Genomic DNA, 26,842 nt, shown 5'->3' with positions numbered 1-26,842 from the left:
CCACCAATAAGCACCTCACAAGCTATTGTGGAGCACGGATCCCAGTAACAGGAGTCTGTGAACTATCCTATAGGTACAAAGACAACGTGAGCAGCACGCAGCAGTTCTACGTAGTCGAGACCTCATCCTCCCCAATCATTGGCTACCGTTCTAGCCTCAACCTGGACCTGATCAAGCTAGTCCTAAACATAGACGTAGCAACCTCCCAAGTACCGCACCTGAAGGAAAAGTACAAAGAAGTATTCAGAGGAATTGGAAAGCTGGACGGAGAATGCAACATACACCTAAAGGATAACACTACGCCAACCGTCTACCCAGCCCGACGAGTCCCCGCCGCTATGCAGGATAAGCTCCAGACAGAGCTCAGTCGCCTAGAATGCCTAGGTATCATAGAAAAAGTAGTGACCCTGACCGAATGGGTTAACTCAATGGTAATGGTAGAAAAGAAGGACGGCTCCAAAAGACTGTGCATCGATCCAGTTGATCTGAATACGTCCATCAAGCGACCGCACTACCCGATTCCCACTCTGGACGAAGTCACCTCGAAGCTACATGGAGCCAAAGTATTCACCAAACTTGACGCCCGATCCGGTTACTGGTCAATTCTGCTGTCTGACGACTCTTTTTATCTCATGACATTCAGCACAATCTATGGGAGATACCGTTTCAAGCGAATGCCCTTCGGAATCATCTCAGTCCAAGATGAATTCCAGTGGTGAATGGAAGACGCTTTCGAAGGCCTAGAAGGATTTGAAATCATCATTGACGACATTATCGTGTATGGCGACACCCAAGAAGAACACGACGAACGCCTAGCAGCAATATTGGAACGCGCCCTTGTCAAGGGCATCCGATTCAACGAAGAGAAGTGCGAGTTCTCAGTATCCAGAGTAAAGTACTTCGGACACGTCATAAGCTCCGAAGGAATGCAGCCAGACCCTGATAAGATCCGTGCCATAAACAACATGCCAAGCCCATCATGCCGAGAAGAACTCTAAACACTTCTTGGGATGATCAATTACTTAGCCAAGTACATACCAAGTCTCTCAACAAAGAACAAAAAACTCCGTGACCTGACTAAAGCAGACCCGTTCATCTGGGAAGAGGAACACACACAGATCCTAGAAGACTTGAAGAGCTCCATAGTATCCAACACCCCTTTCTTCAACCACAAGAGTAACAACGTGGAACTCATAGTTGTCGCCTCTAGCCACGGACTTGGTGCATACCTGGTCTCGGAGGGGAAAGTCACAACGTACGCATCAAGATCGCTCAGCAAAACAGAGCAGAAATATTCCCAGCTAGAAAAAGAGCTGTACGCCATCGTATTTGGCTGCAAACATTTCCACCATTATCTCTATGGCCGACATATCGAAGTTACTACCGACCACCGCCCACTCGAAACCGTGGTGGCAAACCCTATCCACAAGGCCCCACCCCGAGTACAGAGATTAATGCTCCAGCTCCAGCCTTATGACCTTAGCCTGAAGTTCTGACCGGGCTCAGAAATTCCTGTAGCCGATGCTCTATCCCACCTACACCTGGTCGATGCGGATCCAACACTGGAAGAAAGTTTAGATGTCTACGTACACCAAGTTGTACGAAATCTACCTGCCAGGGACCAGAAGCTCGAAGAGATCCGGGTGGAAACAACAAAGGATTCAGAACTGAGTACCCTGATCAAAACGGTCCAAGTGGGGTGGCCGAGTGCAAGAAAAGACTGCCCAACCAACATCCTAGCATACTAGAACTTACAGCATGAACTCTCCTTCGAAAAAGGCATCCTACTCAAAGGAGAAAGGCTGATCATCCCCAAGAATATGCAGGTAGCTACACTGCAGCAGTTACACGCAGCCCATCTCGGAATCGAGAAAACGAAACAACGAGCCAGAATGCTGGTATATTGGCCAGGACTCAACGCAGACGTCGAGCGGCACATAACGAAGTGCCAAACATGCGCCAACAATATGCCAAGCAATTCAAAGGAACCGATGATAAACCACAACATCGAGACGCTGCCGTGGCAAAAGGTTGCGACCGATCTCTTCAAATGGAAAAGCACTAGTTTCTTGGTAACCGTCAACTACTACAGCCGTTTTTTCGAAATCGACAAGCTTCCGACGACCTCATCCAGTGCAGTCATCACGAAACTCAAGGCCCATTTCGCCCGACACGGCGCGTCACCAGCCCAGCTCCTAATTTCGCGTCAGCTAAGATCCATCCTGCCGTGCACGTCACAACACCTCAAGAAGAAAGTCATTCTGACCACACAGTTCACCCGATGAAGAACTGAAATGGAGAAACGCCAAAAGCTGTATCATGACAAATCAGCTAGATCACTGAAACAACTCACCCCTGGAGACGCGGTTTACGTACAGAAGATACCCAACGGACCATGGAGTCAGGCTGTTGTGCTATCCCATGCAGGACAGCCACGATCCTACCGGGTGCGTACCAACGAAGGTTCCGTGCTAAGGAGAAACCGTAAACATCTCACAGCCCGTCCACATCAAAGCCAGCAAGGTTTGAGCCGTGTCAGTGAGACAAGCGATGAAGCAGCACCACCAACAACAGAAACGACTATTGAGTCACCACCCTCAGCGTCACAGGCAGACCTGTTCATGTCCCCATTGCCACTGCGGGACGGTCAGCAGGCCAGCCCGAGCCCCAACGAGACGGCCACCGTATCTCAGCACCAGGGTACCAGTGAAACACCATTGCAGCTACGCACGCGCTATGGTCGAACAGTAAGAGGACCCCTGAAGCTAAACCTGTAAAAGGAGTGAAGTGAAAAGAAGTATGAAAAGCTGTGGCCTTAACGCGGCCAAAGACTCTGTGAAGTGGACCGAGCCAAGACTTTAGTGGACCACCCTTGAAGTTAAAGTGTTTTGGAAGTTTAGTATGTTGTTTTTACTATGAGAAGGAAGATGTAGTATTTTTATATTACATAAAAGTACGAAAAGCTGCGGCCTTAACGCGGCCAAAGACTCAGTGAACTGGACCAAGCCAAGACTTTAGTGGACCACTCTTGAAGTTAAAGTGTTTTGGAAGTTTAGTATGTTGCTTTTTATTATGAGAAGGAAGATGTAGTATTTTTATATTACGTTGTATGGAAGTTTCATGTTATGTTTTTTTTGTAGGTAGCCTGGGTCAATAAACCTATTCAATAGACGACATTACAGAGAGAGATATGGATTTGGCCTTTCTGGCAACCGAATCAGTATGAAAAACTGGAAGTGTCATGGTAGTGACTGTGATTTAGCCATGACAAAATCAAACTGGTTTGTGGGAAGTGTATGGCGAATTTTCAGTAGGCAAAGCAATGCATACATAGTCAGCATCTGAATCTATCAAGGCTATGCAGATTCTTAATAGAATCTGTGAAGATACCGGCTAATATGATTATAAGCCTAGTGGTTTTTATCTGGCTGTTACAGAAAGATATTCTTCATATGAAAATATCGTTTGTGACAATGCTTCAAATAAACAAACTGAAATACGTGAATTTTATAGCATGAATCAGAATATTGTTATTGACTTTACATGGAGTTATAATTAAAATGAAGTTACATTTTATAGGAGAAAATGTGACCCTAGCTTTCTACACTAAGATGAGCATAAGCTGAGTCCTGAGGAGCTGCCGCCACTTATCGTTGTCGGTAGTTACTTATACCTGGAAGAAGAACTCTAAAGAATGAAGGATTTTATTGTGCATACAATTTTTTTTATAATTAACAAATTCACAAGGATTTTTAAAGTATTTATCGTTCAATCGATGATTGTCTACATAAATGCTGAGAAATTCACTGTAAATATATCCACGACATAAAAAAAATAAAATATCATAGGGGATGGAAACTACAGGTCTGGTTGATAAATCTTACACTCACATCCAATTTTGAATAATAGATTCTCTACTTTGCTCAAACAATTTTGGTGTGAAGTGTGTAGAAAGCGAAAATAGGCCAATAGGATCAAAAAATTCAATATTCTTTGCTGTTTGAAAGATGTATTACCAATGCCCCGTCTTTACAGTTGGTGGAATGCTATTAACAACGATAAGCCTATTGTTAACCTTTTGAATATGTTCAAGGGAACCCGAAAGTATTCAATAGGATTTGTATTTGGAATGTACGGATAAAAGTTGAATACATTGATAACTTGATTTGTGTTGATCATACCAAACACAATATAGCACTGCCATCGGGGGTAATTTTCCAATAGGTTACAAAATTAATACTATACTCTCCTCCAACGGCTGGAGAAAGGTATACTCCAAACGTACAGTGCCCGTTCGGACAATACTCATGTTTTGAATACCTGAAAAATCTAATACAATGATACCATGAGTTTTTGCAAACATTTCATCGGTTATACCATTTTCAAACAGTTGCAAATTTCAATCAAGGGATTGTATTGTCAATTCATAGAGGGTTCTGTAGGATTTATTAAAGGATAAGCTGTAGAGTGGAATTCCATTTACTTTACAGAGAAGAGATGAAAGTCTAAAAAAATATCAAATTTGCGTTGAGAATTTGTCCGTGATCCAATTGCACTAGCACTATTTACAAAAGTCAAAGCAAATTCTTGAAGGAATTTTTCCATTGATAAATGAAGAGTCAGTGTAGGAACGTCAACTCGTAGCAGTATGTCCTTGATTCGTGATTGTATGCGGAACGAACAGTTTGATATTATTTCTACTAGCTCTCAATTTTTCAATTGCCAAAGCAACAGAGCTCATAACCCAGGGCTTTTGTACATGAAGTATTACCGAGGTGAGAAAGATAGTTACATCAGGTGCAATAACAAGTACATTTTGCAAAATAAAATTGGACTATGTAAGTTATAACTTTATATAAATCTTGATGTTGTGTGTCATTCATTGAGGTATATAAAACATTCATGATTTATTTTATAAACCATATGTAAATCTTTAATTTTCAGAAATCCATTGTTGCGGATAAAACTGTTCATAGTAATCATATTTTACACTCATTTAAACATTTTCTGTACTGAAAAGATTTAGAGATGAGGTGACGAATTTTCCTATATCAATTTTCTTTAAGGATAAATTTAAGGGCTTTTGTAACTTCATCACTTGACTTTGAACTGAATCAAACGGCATATGTATAGTGAATAAAAACACTGATTGGAATTAAAATACACTTTAGGGACTATCGTGAAGTCTTTTAATCTCGTCTAAAGTCAAAAGATTTTCTTGTAATATATTCAATGGGAAAAAGGCTTTAGTTTTTTGAAAGACTACCACGGATTTTATTATTCTGATGATGAGTTTGCTGGGTTCAATTTGTAGATACTCTGTCACTAGTTTTTTTTAGTCCAGGGACTCGAAAAAGTGTGGTGGGAGAGCTTAAACTTCCTGCTCCATTCTTTAGCAGGTATGAGCAGGATAAGGATAAGCGAAAAGGAAAGGCAGGATAAGTGATAAGGATAAACGAAAAGTATAAGCAAGTTTAGCAGGTTTTTTAGCAGGTACCATTCTTTAGCAGGTCTCATTCTTTAGCAAGAATGAGCAGCTTCCTGCTCATTCTTATTAGCAGGTTTCATAACTTGAGCCATTTTGAACGTGAACGTGGTATGAAGTGACTGCTACCCTTTTGTTTACTAATAGGTGATGCGCTGATATTAAGGCGCCTTCGGTTGATAGCCTTTAAATTATCATCACCATTTGGTGTGCTAATATTTTTGAAAACGATTTTACAACACCTTTTGATATTTGACCATATTCCACTAATCGATTTAGAATCGATTAAATTCCTGGGAATTTAGCCTCCCCTAGTTACTAGGAGTGTCTCCAGATGGCGGATAGGGAAGTCCTTTAGATACAAGAGACTCCTCCAAATATAATAATATGGAAGTGTGGAACAGGAGGGATACAGCCCTCGGAAGTCCATAAAATGAAACTGAGGAACTTATGTACAGGGATATAAATTTGTGCACAGGAGCATCGATGGTGGATAGGGAAGTCCTTTAGATATAAGAAATACCTCCAAAAATAAAATAAGGAAGTGTGGACCAGGAGGGATGCAGCCCTCGGGAGTCCAAAAAAATTAAACTGAGGCACCCATGCACAGGGATATAAATTTGTTCACATTACAAAGGAGGCCCTTAAGATGGTAATGCACAGGGCCCACCGGCGTGTGGACGTGTCCCGTCCAACGCCATACCTCCTCTCATCAAAGAAAAAATTGTATTAACCATTCAGGACGCCAAATGGAAGGATTTTCTTTAGAATAACAGCTGTAAAGGACTGACGAACTCAGACACGAGTCAATGGCTCCTGCCAGAGACAGAGAGGAATAGATTACCAATTTATTTTAATATAGCTGACCTTTCTGCTCAGATATTGCTCTCAAATTTTACAATGATGAAGACATGAAAACTTACAATAACCAGTGATACAGTGGCCGGAGTTTTATTCGACAGCCATGCGATACCATCTACCGTCTATGGGGCAGCCGACGAGCCAAATACCACGTCTGGGATAGGCGACACCGTGACAAACGGCTCAGTAAGATTTAGAATATTGTTATTCCCACTAAGACTTTTTGGGAAGTTTGATGAGTTTAAAAATGTATACAAATGACTATCAAATGATTCAAGTCTTTTACGATTTGCAATTAAATCTGATGCCAAATCAATTAGATTGTGGGTCTTTCCATGGAGGTCTATTGCCATGCCTTTATTCTTTTTGCCATCAATTTGTTCATGTTCGTTTTCACCAAGATAGGTCAAGAATTTTTTACATTGCTCACGATTTGATCATAAGTTTTCTTGTTTTGGTGGTTACAAAGTTTAAGAATTTTGAGTCTGAGTAGTACTTGGAGCAGTCTTATCACGGTAGAGTTTATGCCTATCGACATGACGAAGAGCAGATTGAAGTAAAATGAGTTTTTCATCGTTGGTATAATAAAATTGATAAATAAAAGTGATTGATTGATTGATGGATTGTCGTGAATGAGGGAAGGTGGTAATAGTATTCCTCTCTGAATATGTTAAAGGTGCGTTGAAATAGCAGGTAAACTTAGAGTAAAATATATTCAGTCATGATGAAATAAGTTTATTATACCTCCGATAATTTTTTTTCTGAGGAAAAAGTTAAGGTTTTACTTGCTCTTCCATATAGGCAATTATGTTACTTATTTTCTTAGTATAATCCTGCTCCCCTTTTTAGTGGGGGAGGGGTTGTCCCTTATACACATGGAGGCTCACCTGCATATAGGCCGTAATCCATTTCTTAATAAAATCTCTAGGTGTTTTAGTGTTCATCTTGAACACTAGACTGATAAAATTCCTCCTTTGGTACAGGGCTCTATACTCCCTGAGAGCAAAAGGAATTATAAGTCTTACATGATGCTCTTGGAAATTTATACGAGACTACGTAACGGTTCGACTTTGTTCATGAAAAATCAACACAGAACTACGCAAAACTTCGCCTTTGTTCTTGGAAAACCAACACATAACAGGAAATTTGTTAGTCTACTAGCGACAATGGAGACAAAGGGGCTGTCTGCAATGCATAAAAAAACTATGTAAATATTGCACTATGATATTTTTTTACTGCTACCGGAGCTTCCCCAAGGACCCTGAAGATTTTCCCCTGCAACCTTAGGGTTTTAAGTAATTAACAACCAAAGAAAAAAACTATGATGTAACATACACCTTTGCATCTTCATTGATGGATGTTAAAGGTTTTCCCCTACTCTCTTAAGTTTGTGAGTGATTAACATAACATCCAAAGACATTTGAAGAAAATATTTACATAGGTAAATAATTAGGTAACATACAGATGAAAATCTGTACAGGGGAGACAACTTGATGTTTGGTGGCTCCGAGACGGCTAAAATATTAAAGAGGATCATCAGCGAATGTTATAAGGTTTTAAACTTTCAACATTTTCATGCGAAAAAATAAGGAATAAAGAAAATTAATAAAACTAAAATACTAAACAACAACAATGATAATTTTATAAACATAAAAAATTGAAAAAAAGAACATTAGTGGTACGACCTATGTAAAAAGTGATTTTCTTTTTGTTGATGGTAGGGGGCAATAAGTTTTCTGAACAAGGTTTTCACCAATGTCAATTTCCATGGTGTAATTTTCGTTTCGATCTAATGCTACTATCGAGGGGTTCCAGGCTCTTTCAAAATCCCAGAAAATTTGTTTTTAAATACCATTTTACTCTTAATATTAGTGGAAATAATCATTAACATTTCCAAATCACCACAAATACCCATTTTATTTTCACTAAACAGTTTTTTAAATGTATTTTGAAACTGTTACTTACTATTTGGCCATGATTTACTCTTTACTAGACTGCATTTATCACTACAACTACGAATCGTACCCTTTATTCTTTAAGTTTAAAGCTATCCATCAAAAGTTGAGGTTATCCCCCCTGGGGGACCTTCCCAAGGCCACTCAGCGTGTTCCCAGGTGACGAAAGGGGAACACTCGTCAGATACGTAGAGTACCTCCATAAGGGGGTTAGATCAAAGTGGGACCTTGTCCCTGGTGGTCCATAATAGAAATCTGAGCACCCTCGTCCGGGGCCATAAATACAGGTGGAGTAGGAAAAAGGCCCCTGAGGTGTATGCTTAACAGGGTCCAACAGCGTGTCCACACGTCCCATGAGTTACAAACCTTGTCCCAGTAATAGGTTAAATTGTATGGTGACGCAGAACACCATCGTGGGAGTATCCTTTAAAGGGGGGTAACTGCGACAGGGCGTAAGATCAGAATCTATGGCAAAAAGCCTCTGCAAAGGGTTGCCACGACCGCTTCTGGATACCTGCAAGACTGGGGACTGTCAACTCTATTCCCACTTTAGGAACAAAGCCCCCGAGGAAATTATGCCCTAGGAAACGAAATAGCGTTCGCAAGAGATTGTGATTAATGAATAATTCGTCTGGGCTTGGTCTGTTTTGACGGGTTTCTTTGGGCTAAAAAACTTCTTCTTATCTAATTTGTCTACTATGGGTTGCTTCTCCTTAGTAAAATAATATTTGTAGCCATGAATATATAATGAGTTTGGAGGTAATAGGTTTGGGATTCTCTGAGCAAGATTTTGAGTATTGTTGAATACAAGAAACTCGAAAAGTGCTGAAAACCATGTTGTGAGCAAGATGGGCCCAGGATTGCACGAAGCCTCCATTCATATTGGAGGTCCCAGGGACTTCAAGCTGTCCAGTTCTAAGCCGGATTAAGCGCCTCGGAGTACACTCGAGAAAAAATGTTGATCCTCGTCCTGCACTGGTATCCGGGATCATTTCTTTTACTAAGGCCAAAATAATTTCAATGGTTTAAAGAAAGTGTAAATAGGAGCTTGGAATGTTACAACGTTAAAAAATGACTATCGTATTGATATTTTGACTGACGAATTCAGAAGATTCTAACCAGACTTTTTAGGAGTTACCCCAGGGGGTGGGAAACATGAAATTATCTGATACAGAATTTGTTTACTCAGGCAGGAAGTATGTGGTGCATAGACAGGGAGTAGGGCTCATGATGAATAAGGAACCTGCTGAGTCTTGTTTTGGATCGGACGGTATCTATCTATCTACATATATATATATATATATATATATATATATATATATATATATATATATATATATATATATATATATATATATATATATATATATATATATATATATATATATATATATATATATATATATATATATATATATATATATATATATATATATATATATATATATATATATATATATATCTTCTTCTATCTATATAAAAATAAGTTGTCTGTGGATCTGTGGATCAGGTGACGATCCACAAAAAAGGTAAAAAACTAAAAACTAAAAAATAAAAAACTGAAAAAACTAAAAAAAGGCAAAAACTACAAAAAAACTAAAAACTAATAAAAAAAATAAAAAAGCTAAAAAACTAAAAAAACTAAAAAAACTAAAAAACTAAAAAAACTAAAAAAAAGGAAAAAACTGAAAAATAGAAGAGAAAAAAAAAAACTAATAAAATTAAGAATAAAATAAAAAAAAATAAAAAAGATAAAAAAAAGTAAAAAGAAAAAACGAAAAAAACTAAAAAAGCTAAAAAAAAGGTAAAAACCAATAAAAAACTAAAAAGAAAAAAAGGAAAAAAAACTAAAAAAACTAAAAACTAAAAAAAAACTTAAAAAAAGGAAAAAACTGAAAAATAGAAGAGAAAAAGAAAACTAATAAAATAAAGAATAAAAATAAAAAAAAATAAAAAATGATAAAAACTAAAAAAAAAGTAAAAAGAAAAAACGAAAAAACTAAAATACCTAAAAAAAACGTAAAAACCAATAAAAAACTAAAAAGAAAAAAAGGAAAAAAACTAAAAAAAATTTTCATCTAAAAAACTAAAAAAAACTAAAAAAGGTAAAAACTAAAAGAACTAAAAAAGAAAAAAAAAACTAAAAAAGGAAAAAAACTGAAAAATAAAGGAGAAACAATCTAAATAAATGACGACACTCAAAGAGAAAGCGACCGGGACAAAAGGAATGTTCGATTAGCAATCAACAAAGCACCGGGACACAGGGAGTATAAATGACGACGACCGGGACACAGGGACATAACTACAAAGGGGACGCCGGGGTGCACAGGGGGATATATAAATGAATAAAATTAAGAATAAAATAAAAAAAAATAAAAAAGATAAAAACTAAAAAAAAGTAAAAAGAAAAAACGAAAAAAACTAAAAAAGCTAAAAAAAGGTAAAAACCAATAAAAAACTAAAAAGAAAAAAAGGAAAAAAACTAAAAAAAATTTTCATCTAAAAAACTAAAAAAAACTAAAAAAGGTAAAAACTAAAAGAACTAAAAAAGAAAAAAACTAAAAAAAGGAAAAAACTGAAAAATAAAGGAGAAACAATCTAAATAAATGACGACACTCAAAGAGAAAGCAACCGGGACAAAAGGAATGTTCGATTAGCAATCAACAAAGCACCGGGACACACGGAGTATAAATGACGACGACCGGGTAGTATATATATATATATATATATATATATATATATATATATATATATATATATATATATATATATATATATATATATATATATATATATATATATATATATATATATATATATACTGTCTATTATCTTTTATCTGTTACAATATGACGTCAATAAATATTCAAGAAAGTTTTCATTTTAATGCATGACTTTAATTCTTATGAACATCACAAATTTTTGCAACTGTACTTCATCAGTGATAGCAATGCTGAATTGAATACACGTTGCGTAATTTCTCCCGGCGTTGAAAGGACTAACGTTTCCCTGATGCAACATCTTGTCAACAATAATAATAATTTAGTGCGTTTAGTGCAAATTGTCTGCTGTTAGAATACAGGGGACAATGAGAATCCATATATAGAAGCTTTCCGCGCGCCATGGCTGGGGCCATGTGGCGAAGCCGCCTGGCCCCAGCTAGTTAATAATAGAATACTAATTGCTGATTTTTTACTAAAAAGTTCAGGGTATCAGTCATAGTAGTATATGCCCCTGTTGAACCGACTTTCAGAGATACTAGTGACTCATATGAATTTTATTTACAGTTACAGGAGCGAATAGAACGGGTCCAAGGTAGAAATAGGGTGTTTTTACTAGGAGATTTCAACACCCAGGTTGGTAGAAATAGGGATAGATGGTATCATAGCCTATGTAAATTTGGTGTAGGAAATCCAAAACAGTAATGGCTACAAACTTTTGCAACTTTGTAGGTATAACAATCTAGTTATAAATAATATGGTGTTTAGTCATAAAATGGCCAATAAGTTGACACGTTACTCACATGATGGTAAGTCAGCAAACCTTATTGATTATGTTATAATAAACCAAAGACAGGGAGGATCAATACAAGATGCTAGGGCATAAAGGAGTGCTCTTTTTGATGTTAAAAGTAAAGGTCGCCATCTAATTGCGTCTAGGTTAATTTAAAGCGGAAATTGCAAAAGGCTAACTACCTACAGGGAAGTTATGATGCTGGTAGACTCTAGGATGAGAATTTGAGAGATACTTTCTAGGAACAGTTGAATACTGAAATTAATTTGACCGTGTGAAAGATGGTTGGAATAATTTTAGAAAAACAGTTGATGATGTTGCTGATTGTGTCTTAGGGAAGAAGGTTGATACTGCAGCTAGCGATATTAGTAAAAATTCTTTATGTTTAATAGAGAGGAGAAGGGGTTTTTACAAGAATTATCTGAGTAATTGATCATATGAAAACAATGTAAGAATGTAAAGAATGGGGAGAAAGAACTAAAATATGAACTAAGGAGGTTTGAAGTGGAGGCCATGGATAAAATTACCTCGGATCTGGAGGATGCAGCTAGACGGCATAATAGTAAAATATTATACTGGCATGTTAATGAATTGAGAGGGAGTAGCCAATCTGGACTTGCCCAAGTTAAAAATCAGAACGAGGCCACAGTTTTTGATAGGGAAAGAGTCAAAGAGAGGTTGGTGGAACATGTTGAGAATGTGATAAATTGGGATTGAGTTTAAGGAAAAGATATAGAGGAAAACACAAAGTTTGTGATACCTTGGATTTGAAGCAAGATTTGTTTTGTGAGGACAAATTAGCGACAGTACTAAAAGGACTAAAAATAATAAGGCTCCAAAAGCTGATAGTGAGGTAATTTAGCTTCTTAAATATGGTGACTCCAAGGTTAGAAATAGGTTGCTGAAGATTATGAATATAGTTTTTGAAAAAGGAGAAGCACCAAAAGATTTTAGGAAAACCTTAAGGCCGTGATTAAGTGAACTTGAAAACATCGAGCTTCAAAATTGAAGTTAGGTTAGCCTTCTGTCTTTTAATTCTCTAGAGACCGTTGGTTGTCAAAACTTCAAATAGCACCAATTATCAAGTCTTGTCAAAGGTTTTGATAGACAGCTTCCTTTGGTGAGATGCTTCAGCCGAGGAATAGTAATATATTTGGCTGGGTCTTGCAAAGCTTGGTTACCGACCAAGGGAGAAGAGAAAATGAGCAAAAGAGCACTATCATTCTCAAGTACAAAATGCCCATGTATATGCAACTGTGACGGCAAGCATAGAGTGCATTTTAAAATTCATTATTTTTTCCACTTTTTTTCCTAGGAATAGGCTAATTAAAATACCTCAGTTGATTAATTCGAAACTAAACACCAAACTTAGTTGAAAGCTTTCTTCGAGGATTCTCAGAAAACCAAAGTTTTCCTACGAATTGAATTGAAAAAAAAACTGAAAGTAAGGAGTGACATTAAAACTTAAAACGAACAGAAATTACTTCGTATATGAAAGGGACTGCTTCCTCGTGAACGCCCCGCTCTTTACGCTAAAGTTTTTTACTGTTTTAAAAATAGAGTTAAGAGAAAGAGTCGGAATTTAGCGTGAAGAGCGGGGCGCTGATGAGGAAGCAACCCCTTTCATTTTGAAGTAATTTCTGTTCGTTTTATGTTTTAATGTCACTCCTTACTTTAAGTTAAAAACACTTGTTTTTATTTAATTTAATTTCTGAACGTTTTTGAATCAATGCATGTTTTGATTTATGCTCTCCGCAGATGAATAATTAAAACGAAATTTGCGTTTTTTTTTTTTTGGCTAAATGGTTTTCTCATAGTTTTGATTGAATGATCTTGATGAAAAAAAAACAAGCACGGATGGAGGTCTAGTTGCCCTCCGATTTTTTGGTTACTTAAAAAGGCAACTAGAACTTTTATTTTTTTATGAATGTTTTTATTAGTAAAATTATTAGTAAAAATAAATTTTATTAGTTAAAGATATACGCAACTTAAAAATTAGTTTACGTAAAGAAACTTCTGTATTCTCATATTTTTATTACATATATGAGGGGGTTCACCCCCTCCTCAGTACCTCACTCTTCACGCTAAAGCTTAAATTTTGTCCCAGTTTCTTAAGAATGACCCCTGAATAACAAAAGCCGTAGAATAAATAGTTGAAATTTCTAAAAATACTTTAGCGTAAAGAGCGATGTATTAGGAGGAAGAGAGCCCCTCTTATGCGTAATAATTTCTGTTCCTTTTAACAGAAATTATTCCGGAATAGTTACAGGAATTAATATTTACAGGAAAATAATAACAGGAATATTCTGTTCCTTTCAGTTGAAAAACTTTGTCATATTTATTTTTTCATTGTTTTTTTAAATAATACTAGAAAATCCTGCGCTCCCTTCATGAAACTTTTCTTCCCCCATGACAAATTCATCCATGAAAAGCTCCCCCAACATATCCCCCTCTTCTCAACCCCTGTCCCCAACCAAATGAAAACGACCAAGAAAACGTCTGTAAACTTCCCAATAACCATTACTATATGTAAGCACTGGTCAGTGTTAGTAACTTGTAGCCCCTCCCACGAGGACTGTGGGGGAGTAGGTCATCCCAAAAGGCATAGTTGTAAGGATTTTCAACTACGCTGAATAAAATGGCTATCTCAGAATTTTGATCCGGTGACTTTGGGAAAATAATTAGCGTGCGACGGGGACCTAGGTGCCCTCCGATTTTTTTGGTCAATTAAAAAAGGCACTAGAACTTTTCATTTCCATTAGAATGAACCCTCTCGAAATATTCTAGGACCACTGGGTCAATACGATCACCCCTGAAAAAAAAACAAATAAACAGGAATCCGTGATCTGGCTTCTGACAAAAAACACAAAATTCCACATTTTTAAACAGTTCGTGGTAACGAGCTGTAGTAAGGAGCGACCAGGCTGAATAGTAACCAAAACTCTAAAAAAAAATGGAATTTTGATACCAATAGTTATATCAAAAGAATGGCATTTTAATGCTGATTTTAAATATATACGTTTCATCAAGATTAGTATTACCCATCAAAAGTTACGAACCTGAAAAAATTGCCTCATTTTAGAAAATAGGGGGAAACACCCCCTAAAAGTCATACGATCTTAACAAAAATTTCACATCAGATTCAGCGTATCAGAGAACCTTGTTGTGGAAGTTTCAAGGCCCAATCTATATTCAAGCCCAATCAGGTTCTCAGGAACCTGAGAACGAAGACCACTTTAGCCGCGAGGAACCAATTCAGGGTATAAGCGAATTGATAAGACCGATAGAGACCAAACATAGCGATGTTCTAAAAAAAACTCAGAGAACTTAACCCAAGCAAGTCCACAGGCCCAGACAATCTACATCCAAAACTGCTCAAAGAACTTGCAACGGTAATAACAGAGCCACTAGTCTACATTTACAGAAAGTCTCTTGAACTCGGTGAGCTTCCCACTATTTGGAAAAAAGCTATTGTCGTCCCAATATACAAAGGTGGGAAACGAGAAGACCCATCAAACTACAGACCGATAAGCCTCACTTGTATTACGTGTAAAGTACTTGAGTCTCTCATTGCAGACCACACCCTAGAACACTTAAAACGAGAAAAAATACTTACCGAAAAGCAGTTTGGTTTTCTTAGGGAACGATCTGCAGAGATCCAACTGCTTTGTGCCACAGATGATTGGAAGAAAAACATCGACAAGGGGTTCCAGATTGATCTCATATACTTGGATCTCAAGAAAGCCTTTGACAAAGTTCCCCATAAGCGTCTCGTCAAGAAGCTCAGGAAATACGGTCTCTCCTCATCCGGGTCCTCATTCAGTCTTCTTCAATGGATTACGGACTTCTTAACTGGCAGAAAGCAAGTTGTGTGCGTAGAAGGTTGTCTCAGCAATACCGAAGAAGAAGTTCTTAGCGGAGTACCTCAGGGGTCAATTCTCGCCCCCCTTCTGTTTAATATCTACATCAACGACCTAGTTGAGGGCATCAAATCTGACATCCTTCTCTACGCGGACGACACAAAGCTCTATCGCGTCATCTCGTCATGTGAAGACATTCATCACCTGCAGGCGGATCTTCAACGAATCGATGACTGGATGAAGAAGTGGATCATGGAAATCAATACCCAGAAAAGTCATATCCTCACTCTGGGTCCACAAAACTTTTCGTCCTCATACTTTCTTGGTTCCGCTGCACTCACTCTTAGTAGAGAAGAAAGAGACCTAGGCATCTTAGTGGATTCTGAACTGAACTTCAGTAACCACTATGAAGCTGTCGTCAAGAAGGCTTCCAAAGTTGCTGGTATGATCAGAAGAAACTTCTCGTGCGAGGACGACAAAATGCTTGCTACGCTCTATAAGTCCCTTGTCCGCCCAATTCTTGAGTATGGACATTGTTATACAAGACCATAATACAACAAGGACATAGATGCTATCGAAAATGTTCAGAGGAGGATAACTAAATTCTCTCCCAGGTTACGCTTCCTTCCCTACGAAGAGCGGCTTAGAAAGCTTGAAATCCCAACCCTCGCCTATAGATTCCATCGTGGTGATCTTATTGAAATGTACAAGCTCTGCAATGGAGCCTATGATAACGTACCAGCCCAGAGAATCGTGCAGTTCAATAAAAATTATCTCCGAGGACATCAGTACAAAGTGAGTATGGAACGTTTTTACAAGGACATGGGCCGATGGACTTTCGGCAACCGAGTTGTTCAGCATTGGAACAACTTACCAGAAAGAGTAATCTGCTCCACAAACCTACGGACATTTAAGAAGGAAGTTGATGAATATTATTCAAGTGACATTTTCTCCTTATGCAAATTTAGAAGAAATGCAAATTAAGATTTTTGTTTTGTAGAGGCTTAACGGCCTGCCATCAAATTTGCGAATATATATATTTATTTATTTATTTATAAAAACGTGGAATTTCACATTTTTTGCCAGAAGACAAATCACGGATGCGTGTTTATTTGTTTTTTTTTTCCCAGGGGTGATCATATCGACTCAGTGGTCCCATAATGTCGCGAAAGGGCTCATTCTAACGGAAATGATAATTTCTAATACCCTGTTGAAGTGACCAAAAAATTGGAGGGAACCTAGGGCCCCTCTCACGGTCATTTCCCCCCAAATTCACCGGATCAAAATTCTGAGATAGCCATTTTATTCACCACAGTCGAAAAACCCAATAACTATGTCTTCGGGGACGAATTATTCCCCCGCAGTCCCCGTGGGAGGGGCTGCAAGTTACAATCTTTGACCTGTCAGTACATATAGTAATGGTTACTAAGAAGTGTAAAGACGTTTTCAGGGGATTTTTTTTGGTTTGGGGGGATACTTGAGGGGGAGGTTTACTGGGGAGGATTTTCCCATGGACAAACTTCTCATGGGCGAAGAAACTTTCAATGGAGGGGGCGCAGGATTTTCTAGCATTGTTTAAAAAAAAAAACAATGAAAAAATAAACATGAAAAGTTTTTTTTCTACTGAAAGTAAGAATCAGCATTAAAACTTAAAACGAACAGAAATTATTACGCATCTGAGGGGTCTAACTCCTCGTAATACCTCGCTCTTTACGCTAAAGCATTTTTAGTAATTTCAACTGTTTATTCTACGGCCTTTGTGATTCAAGGGTCATTCTTAAGGAATTGGGACAAAATTTAAGCTTTAAGATCAAGAGCAAGGTATCGACGATGGGTGAGCCCCCTCATATACGCAATAAAAACATACGAATAAAAAACATACAAAACGTTCGTAAAAAGTTAAAAGTTATAGTTGCCTTTTTAAGTAATCAAAAAATAGGAGGGCAACTAGGTCTCCTCCCTCGCTCCTTTTTTCTCAAAATCTTCCGATTAAAACTGTGAAAAAGCCATTTAGCCCCAAAAAATAATATGCAAATTTCGTTTTAATTATTTATGTGTGGAGAGCCAAGATCAACCCATGCATTAATTCAAAGACGTCCAGAAATTAAACAAAAAAACGAGTTTTTTTAAATGAAAGTAAGGAGCGACATTAAAACTTAAAACGAACAGAAATTACTCCGTATATGAAAGGGGCTTTTCCTCCTCAACGCCCCGCTCTTTACGCTAAAGTTTGACTCTTTCTCTTAACTCTACATTTTAAAACAGTAAAAAACCTTAGTGTAAAGAGCGGGGCGTTGAGGAGAAAAAGCCCCTTTCATATACGGAGTAATTTCTAATCGTTTTAAGTTTTAATGCCGCTCCTTACTTTCACTTAAAAAAAACTTTTTTTTGTTTAAGTGTAGATAGGAGCTTGAAACTACAGTAGGATTCTCTGATACGCTGAATCTGGTGGTGTAAATTTCGTTAAGTTTCTATGATTTTTACGGGTTGTTTCCTCCTCACCTGTGCTTCCAAACTGAAGTCTCTAGCCGGCAATCCTTCAATTCGTCGCAATCCAAGTTTCTAACACCAGTCACGACCCGGTAGGGCAACGGGGAGGAAGCTACGGGGTTCTGCTCCGCTTCAAGGTTTGTCACTTGACCTTAATCTCTTGACTTGTCTAGTTCTTCACCGTACCGCATTATTAGGTATTTTGGATATTTACATCTACCAAGCTCCAAATACTTTTTACAAAGGCGCTGTCTATGTGTGGTAACACTTTTAAGATGTATACCTCGCTTTGATTTAATTTTCCCCATGATTTCGGCTTTGTGTGCACAACTTTACTGAAGGCTCCTGACTATTTCTCATTTCTAGGTTTCTTCATTGCATTGAAATAATTTATGAAAATTTCACACTCTATTAACAAGCAGCTGATTATACCAGCTTGTCATTTTGGTCTCTGGGGGGTATTATCGGTGATCTGAAAAGATTCTTTCTGGCAACCGACTTGTAAAAATTTCAGGTAGCTGAAAATATTCTAGGGGACTGTTAGAAAACAGGAAAATAAATCGAAAAATGGTTCCAATCATCTTACAGGTTATTGTCTTCTGCTCATGATAGTACCGATTTTGTTCTAAAAGCAATATCCTTTATCGAGTACACTTGTGAAAAAGACCTAGACATTTTCTAAGATTTCTAAGCAATTAGAGGAAATAGAGCAAAATCCTTTCAAACATTTTGTAGCATCTTCAAGAAGCTATGGCCTGATATTAAAAGCGGCATCTTCCGCCAATGAATACTTGAGTACTTTTTAAATATAAATTTTCAATTTAACATGGGATCTTCGAGTTCCATCAGTTCTCTTAATCACGGCCTTAATTAAACCACTCTGTAAGAAAGGGGATAAGAGTGAGTGCCGTGATTATCGAGGCATTAGTCTGGTCTCTGTAGGTAGCAAATTACTTAGTAATATGATACTTTTTAGACTGATAAATGCTATAGACAAGGTTTTAAGAGAAAAACAGTGCAGTTTCAGAAAAACTAAGAATATGTGTCGACCAAATTTTCACTCTTAGGTTAATAATTGAGAATGTTTTAGTTTTCAAACACCTTTGGTTCTCAGTTTTATAGATTATTTTAAGTTTTCGATTCTGTTGACAGAAGACCTTTAGCAAAGTTCTTATACGGTATACCAGACAAACACATTGAAGTGATTAGTGCTATGTACGAGAATAATACTGCTGCGGTTAATGCAAAAAAATGAGGTTAGTAGCTGGTCTTGTATTAAATCAGGAGTTAAGGAGGGTTGTGTATTCTATCCCCGTTTACAAGGATCAATTTAATGGACTTTGTCTTAAGGAACACAGGAAAGACAATGGGAGACCACGGAGTCAAATAGGGAGGAAAAGCTTTCCTTTACTTAGACTATGCTGTTGATTTAAGCATTCTAGATGAAAGTGTGAGCAAAATGAATGAACTTTTATAGGCTTTGCTAGTTCAGAATTCTCGAATAGGTTTGAAATTAAATGTTAAGAATACTAAATCATTAGCGCTATGAATGAGTGAATATGACAAGATGACGTTGGGTAATGAAAAGATTTGAGCAGGTGGGCAGCTTCACCTACCTTGGTAGTATTGCTAGTAAATATTGTGGTAGCAGTGAAGATGTTAAAAGTAGAACAGCCAAGGTCCAGAGTGTCTTTTCACAATTAGAAAAAGTTTGGAAGACTAGGAAAATAAGTCTGCAGACCAAGTTTAGAATATTGGAAGGTACAGTGATGACAGTTGTAAAATATTGCTATGAAGCATGGGCACTCCAAAAAGCGGATGAAGATTTACTAGATATTTTCCACAAAAATTGCCGACGGATCGTTCTGGGTACCCGGCTGACTGATCGTACTGAAAAAAGTAGGCTGTACGAAAAGTGTGGTTCAACCCCACTTTCGAGGGCTATAGTGATAGATAAGTTGACATAGATAGGGCACGTTCTGTTTATGAAGGATGACAGATTGCCGAAGATTGTGCTTTTCGGCCGAACATCTAGGGCTAAACGGAAAGCAGGTCGTCCTCGTCTGGGGTGGGAAGTTTCCATAAAGAAAGATTTAACGGTAATAGGAACTTCTTAGGAGAGTGTAAAGAGGGTGGCTTTGAATAGTTTGGGATAGAGAAGGAGCGTGCGTAGCTCTGTTGGCCTCAGGCGGCTTCCTGCTGCGGTGATTTGTTAGTTGTAGTAGTGTAGTTATAAGGTTAATTCTTAATTAAATCTAAAGATACTATGTGCATCTTGGCCATTAAATAGGTGTATCTGCAAAATCTTTATTTCTTTATCCAACCCTTTTTTGCTCTGACTCTCTGTCTCTGTATTTTTATTTACTGTATTTGAGAATTTAAATACTAGACTGCACTAAATCGGTAGATGTTTACAGCATGACAAAATTTGGATTGGTTTAGCTCCTTTGCTGCTCAGAACATTCCAGATTGTTGTTTTAGTAAAATAACATTTTTCGATTAACAATGGACCAAGGTCAAGGTTGCCACCGTGGTCAGTTCCTAAAGTGCAAAAATTGCACAAAGTTGAGCGCTACACAACAATTTTTGGCGCTGGAGTACAAAATGTTTATTCGTGTCGTGGCTTGCGCCATGACACGCGCATTGTCCGTTTAAGTATAAGTGGATTAATTCCAGATCAAATTTTTTTATCTGGTTATTTCAAACTTAGTGCCAATATTTTGAAACAAACACGGCAAAAAGGAGGTCCAGGTTATATCAACTTTGCGCCAATCTCTCAAAAACAAATAGGGGGAAAAGGCGCTCTGCACTTTTTGTTAATCTCTTTGCCTTTTTCCGAATCTTTATTATTCCATCCTTGACAAAAAGAAAAAATTGTTGCAAAAACTACTACAAATTGTAGCACGAAAGTGTTACTAATTTGTCATTAAATTTAGCACTTGTTAGAGTGTTACACATGATGAAATGGTGCTAAAACAACAACTTCATGCTACAAGTGGTGACCCTGACCAAAGTACGCCAAACTTAATCTCTTATCTCTCTTTCTCGCTCTTTCTCTCCACTCCTCATTTAGTCAGGATTAAGATATACTCAAATGCTTATAGACATACCGAAATAAGACCATAACGTGCTGTTTGATCCAATATATTTTTATCTTCAACAGTCAGGCTGGACGTGGCTTCTGTGTTGCTTCTGTGTACAAACAAGAGTAGAGTGATGTAAATAACGTTCTTGCTCATCTACAATAAAGCGAGTTCAAACCATTTAAAAAGAAATAAATGCTACTATTCTCTCCTTCAGCTCACGTTTTTTTATGTTTAGTATTCCTGAGACTTCGAAAACGACATTCATCCGTGAAAAAAAGAAGCAAAAACAAAAAAGGTGACTTCAAAGGTATTTTGTTTGTTTACATTAACGACATAACGACATTTAAAGACATACAATTCCTGCTCAAATCATTGGGGAGTCTAAAAGCTATTATTAGTAACAATAAACATTTTTTCAAGCATTCTGCATATATTTTAAAAGCCTTCTTATTTAAAATTTGATTGGCTTCTTGAGGGAAACTATGTATACAAGTTTAATAAAACTAATATAAGTTCGTAAGGGATTTTAAGTAGAATAAATTAGCTACACAGTTTTGGTTGATTTTACTACAAGAAAAATATTTTTTATCGTTCCTTTTTGTGTAAGTCTTAAGATCGATTTGAAGTTATAGACCCCGGAAGTTTGACAGCCTCTAGCTTTAAAAGATATAGTTTGAAAACGGACTGTTAGTCCAGTAAAAATGTGGCTTGATCTCAAACAAACTGTTATACAATGATTGTTTCGCTTACCGACTAAAAAATATGCACTGATTCTGATTCCAAATTTACCGCTCGAACTTTTTTTTTTACGAATTTGAGTTTTTTAGGTTGTATTTGAAGTTGAGGCGAAAATGTTGATTGAGTAAATACCAGCAAATTTGATTAGATAAGCCATGTCTGTGCTCTTTTTTTGCTGATGAGCATGAAACTAAACGTTTAAAGCCAAAAGAACTGTTTGGGGCTAAAAGCTATGAAAGAGATTGAGGTTGGGGGAGAGGTTTTATGAAAATAGTGAAAAAGGAGTCAACCTCAAACAAATTGCTATGCAATTGGTTCTTTCAGATTCCAACTAAAAATATATGCTGATTCCAAAACCGAAAAGTTATGCACTCTAGCTCTTTCACAAATTTGAGTTTTTTGGTTGAGGTTGAGGGTGATTTTTTAACGTAAAGAATGCCGTCCTGTAAAGCCGATTCCGAATTTAGAAAATGGTTTATGGGTTTGATTTAACATCCCTAATTACATCAGAACATTATAGCAACTTTGATTGAGGATAGAGAGGATGAGGTAGTCTCTGAGGCAAATTTTAAGGCACACAAAAGACCAACTTTTTCAAAAATCGTTTTTGTCCACACCAATTTTTTGTCTGAGAGTTCTATTTTCTAATTGATGCTGGTGAAAGCTTCCGGTAGATACAGAGGTAGATATGAGGAGATACAAAAATTAACAAGCAATCTGATTTGTCAATTGAAACTACAATAGTTCCTGAAAATTTTAACAGGATCGCTAAGCTAATTATGTAAACTGCATAAATATTTATGGCGTCTAAGTGATAATTTTAATTTTCAAATTCAAACTAGAAAATATTTGAAAAGTTTAAAATTCCTTTCACTTAAGGTGACTCGTTACGTTATTTTATGGGGTGGAATACTAGTCTAAAAGTATGATTTGTTCAATATGTAAGAATAAAACACTCTAAGCGGACGAGAAGGTTATTGTGACTGGATCAGGAGCGAGAACCATAAATGAACAAAGCAAAAAGCGAAAAAGAACTGATGTGACGGCTGTGGTGGGGGATTGTTTTCACAAGTCATGGTTAAGATCTTACAAAAATAGAGGGGCCATTGACCAGCATTTGAGACTGTTAGTCAAACAAAATGAGTCCCAGAGGAGAAGTTCAAATCGCCAGATAGAACAATTCAATTTTAGAGCCGATTGTTTATTTTATTCGAGCAGAGTGGCTTTTGAGAATACTCACAAGAAGGAAAACAGTTTTTACGTCTGCACAATAGAGTTTGGTGAGACACTAGTGGGACTTTGTCAAAAGGGAAATGATCACAGCTTTGAGAAAGTTTACGGCTGAATTCTAGCAGCGGATTTGTATTTGTATGTAGCAGATGTGTATACCATAAAAGATGGTACTCCAACTTTCCATTTGGCAAAAACCTCCCTTTGATACATGGAGGAAATCCGACTGACAGGCTCGAAAAAACAGAGAGGTAGGAAAGTAAACATGAACCAAAAGCAAACACGTGAAGAGGTGATACGGTTCTGTGAAGCGAAAAAAAAACAAGTTCAATTAACTGCAATTAAGCAGCGACATTAAAACTTAAAACGAACAGAAATTACTTCGTATATGAAAGGGGTTGTCCCCTCCACAACACCTCGCTCTTTACGCTAGAGTTTGACTCTGTCACAACTATACTTTTTAAAACAATGAAAAAACTTTAGCGTAAAGAGCAAGGTGTTGCGGAGGGGACAACCCCTTTCATTATTCAGTTCGTAATTTCTGTTCGTTTTAAGTTTTAATGTCGCTTCTTACTTGCAGTTAAAAAAACTTATTTTTTTTATTTAATTTCAGAACGTTTTTGAATTAATACATGTTTTGATTTTGGCTCATCGCACATGAATAATTAAAACGAAATTTGTATATTTTTTTTTTTGCTAAATGGCTTTCTCATAGTTTTTATCGAAAGAGTTTGATAAAAACAGGGGTAGGGGAGGAAGCCTAGTTGCCCTTCCCTTTTTGGCAACTTTAAAATGCAACTAGATTTTTTTTTGCACTTTAGTAATAAACATACGTATCTTAAGAATTAACTTTTGTAACAAACATCTATATTTGTATGTTTTTATTACGTATATGAGGGGGTTTGCCCCCTCGTCAATACCTCGCTCTTTACGCTAAAGCTGGAATTTTATCCTGAATCTTCAAGAATGACCCCTGAATCACAAAGGCTGTAGAATAAATAGTTGAAATTACTATAAAATACATCAGCGTAAGGAGAAATGTATTATGGAGGAGACAAACCCCCTTATAAACGTAATATTTTATGTTCGTTTTAAGTTTTAATGCTGCTCATTACTTCCAGGTGATTTTTTTTCTTTAGTTTCTCGTTGTTTATTTTAAACAATGCTAGAAAATCCTGCACCCGCTTCATGGAAATTTTCTTCCCTCATGATAAGCTCCTCCATGGAAAGATCCTCCCACGTAACCCCCGACCCCGACCCACTCCCACGCCAACGTGAAAAAGTCCCCCTGAAAACGTCTGTACACATCACAATAACCATTACTATATGTAAACAATGGTCAAAGTTTGTAAATTGCAGCCCATCCCCCGGGGGCTTTGGGGGATTAAGTCGTCCCCAAAGACATAGTTACTAAGTTTTCAACTAGGCTGAATATAATGGCTATCTCAAAATTTTGATCTGACTATGGGGGAAAATGTGCGTGGGAGGGGGCCTAAGTGCCCTCCAATTTTTTCGGTCACTTAAAAAGGGCAATAGAACTTTTAATTTCCGTTATAACGAGTCATCTCTCAACATTCTAGGACCATTGGGTCAATACGATCAAATTGGGTCAAAGTCAATTGCAATTGATCGTAATAACACCTCCCCTCCCATATAAACTTCTTGCTCTACTCCATTGCTATAATACTTCAACTTTGACAAATTTCAATGCTAAATTTAAAGGGTAGATTAGTCCAATTTATCACCCGGATGTTAGTCCAATTTTATCCACATTGTTGTTTTGCGACAGAAAACAGCACTCTTTGTCGCAAAATAAAAATTTTAACTTAAAAAAGTGTTTGGCATTTTTATTTGTGTTCAAATTAAATGAAAAAAAAGGTGTTTTTTTGAACTGAAAGTAAGAAGCGACATTTATACTTAGAACAAACAGAAATTATTCCATATGTGAATGGGGCTGTCCCATACTCAAGTTTTTATTGTCTTAAAAAGTAGAGTTGTGACAAAGAGTCAAACTTTATTTTGCACCTTATTTTGGCCAATAGATATTTTGTGCCATGAAATGACAGAAAATGGCACTTTACTCCATTAGGTATACTTACCATGTGTATAATTTCCATTCAAATAATCCCTCTTTCAGTTTTCTCCTACAACTGGTAAAGAAGGTCACCCCAGGTAAAAAAAAAATGAAGAAAAACAAAAGGAGACGGATCAGTGCTACCCTTGCTAAACATTATTTGCAGGGGGGAAGTAAACCACCAGTCAAGAGTTTCCGACAATGGTAATTTCAACGGTGCACTTCTTTTTCAATGTAGTATCAAGTTTTCGGTTTTGTAGGCTCTTATTTGAAATTCCTAAAAAATTGAATTTACAAATTACCGTTATGCTAAGGCCAAATGAATATTACTATCCCAAATTAGTGTCAGCTGAGAGATATTTGTGACTAGACAGTTTAATTAGGAAGCTATTTTTAAACTTCGGTTACAACATCTGTGGTTGCAGCTATGCATTGGTTTATAATTCTCATTTTACAATTAAAAATCATACAGAACCTAAAACATATATTGTATCATATTTTGGCTGACCTGATCAGGGATAAATTTGACCATGCTACAAGCAGAAAATAAAGAATAGTTGAAAATACACCATCATATTTAACCGTAAGCACACTGTAGGTGCATGGTACAAGAGATTTGCTCCTGAAGAAAGTTCCAATATGTTTTTAATTTATATAACCAAATTGTCAAAATTTTATACGTTTTTAAATAAGGCGCATCTCTAATTGTTAGGCAGGGTGACAAAGTTCCTTCAAAAACAAAGTTGTAAATTTAAATAGCTGCAGAATTTTTTTTAAGGTGGACTAATCCGATCTAGAATAATAATGCTCAAATTAGCCCAAATTAGTCTTAGAACTAAAACAAGAAAAAATCAATTTATGGCACAATTTAACCTATTTTTTTTAGCCAAACGCAAAATTGTCTCCAATATTTTGGAAGGGAATAATCTTACAATTTCTACTTATACAAAAATGAGAACAGAAGACAGAATAAAAAAAGACAGGAAAAGGCTTACTGTTTAACCGTCCTAAATATAGCTAAATCACGTTTGCGAAACGACTACCTAAACATAGATACAGTCAATGATCACAACAGTTTTTGCGGTCGATAATCAAATTGAAATTTTTAACACCAGAGTAGATAAACTGAGGTTTATGGATTATTTGTAAGCTCCAAATTAATTTGAAATTTTGTGAGAGTTTTTTTTCAACATTTTAGTAGGTCAATGATACAAACTTTTTCCACTAAATTTAATCGTTAACTCGTATTCAAAATACAATAATTAGTTTTACACAAAAATATAGGTGCAGACGGGGGTCAGAAATTATAAGTCAGGAGATTTAAGAACTCTGATTAGTTGATTTTCATGATTAGTCAGATGGTACTAGGGTATATAGGAGTGCGGTTATTGATGTTAAAAGTAAAGATCACCCTCTAGTAATGTCTAGGGTTAATTAAAAGCTGAATTTCGGAAGGGTAACTACCTCCCAGGAGGTTATTATGTTGTTAGACTCGAGGATGAGAATTTGAGAAAATTTCCAGACACAGTTGAATACTAAACTTGAGAGTT

At 36.8% G+C, this 26,842-nt stretch overlaps 1 protein-coding gene across 1 annotated transcript in view; it reads right to left on the bottom strand.

Moving 5' to 3' along the window:
* The window catches only part of LOC136041840 (uncharacterized), a 44,259-nt gene extending 17,803 nt beyond the window's left edge, over positions 1-26,456 (bottom strand). The window contains exons 1-2 of the mRNA XM_065726619.1: positions 26,288-26,456; positions 21,275-21,403 (exon numbers count right to left, since the gene is read on the bottom strand). Coding sequence (XP_065582691.1) covers positions 21,275-21,403 — 129 coding nt within the window. The 5' untranslated portion in view covers positions 26,288-26,456. The remainder of the gene's footprint in view (positions 1-21,274; positions 21,404-26,287) is intronic.
* Positions 26,457-26,842: the final 386 nt, after the last annotated feature.

Source organism: Artemia franciscana, unplaced genomic scaffold (assembly GCF_032884065.1).
Source record: "Artemia franciscana unplaced genomic scaffold, ASM3288406v1 PGA_scaffold_412, whole genome shotgun sequence".
Lineage (NCBI taxonomy): Eukaryota > Metazoa > Arthropoda > Branchiopoda > Anostraca > Artemiidae > Artemia > Artemia franciscana.
Note: the sequence above shows the minus strand (reverse complement) of the source record. Positions and strands in the feature narration are given on the sequence as shown.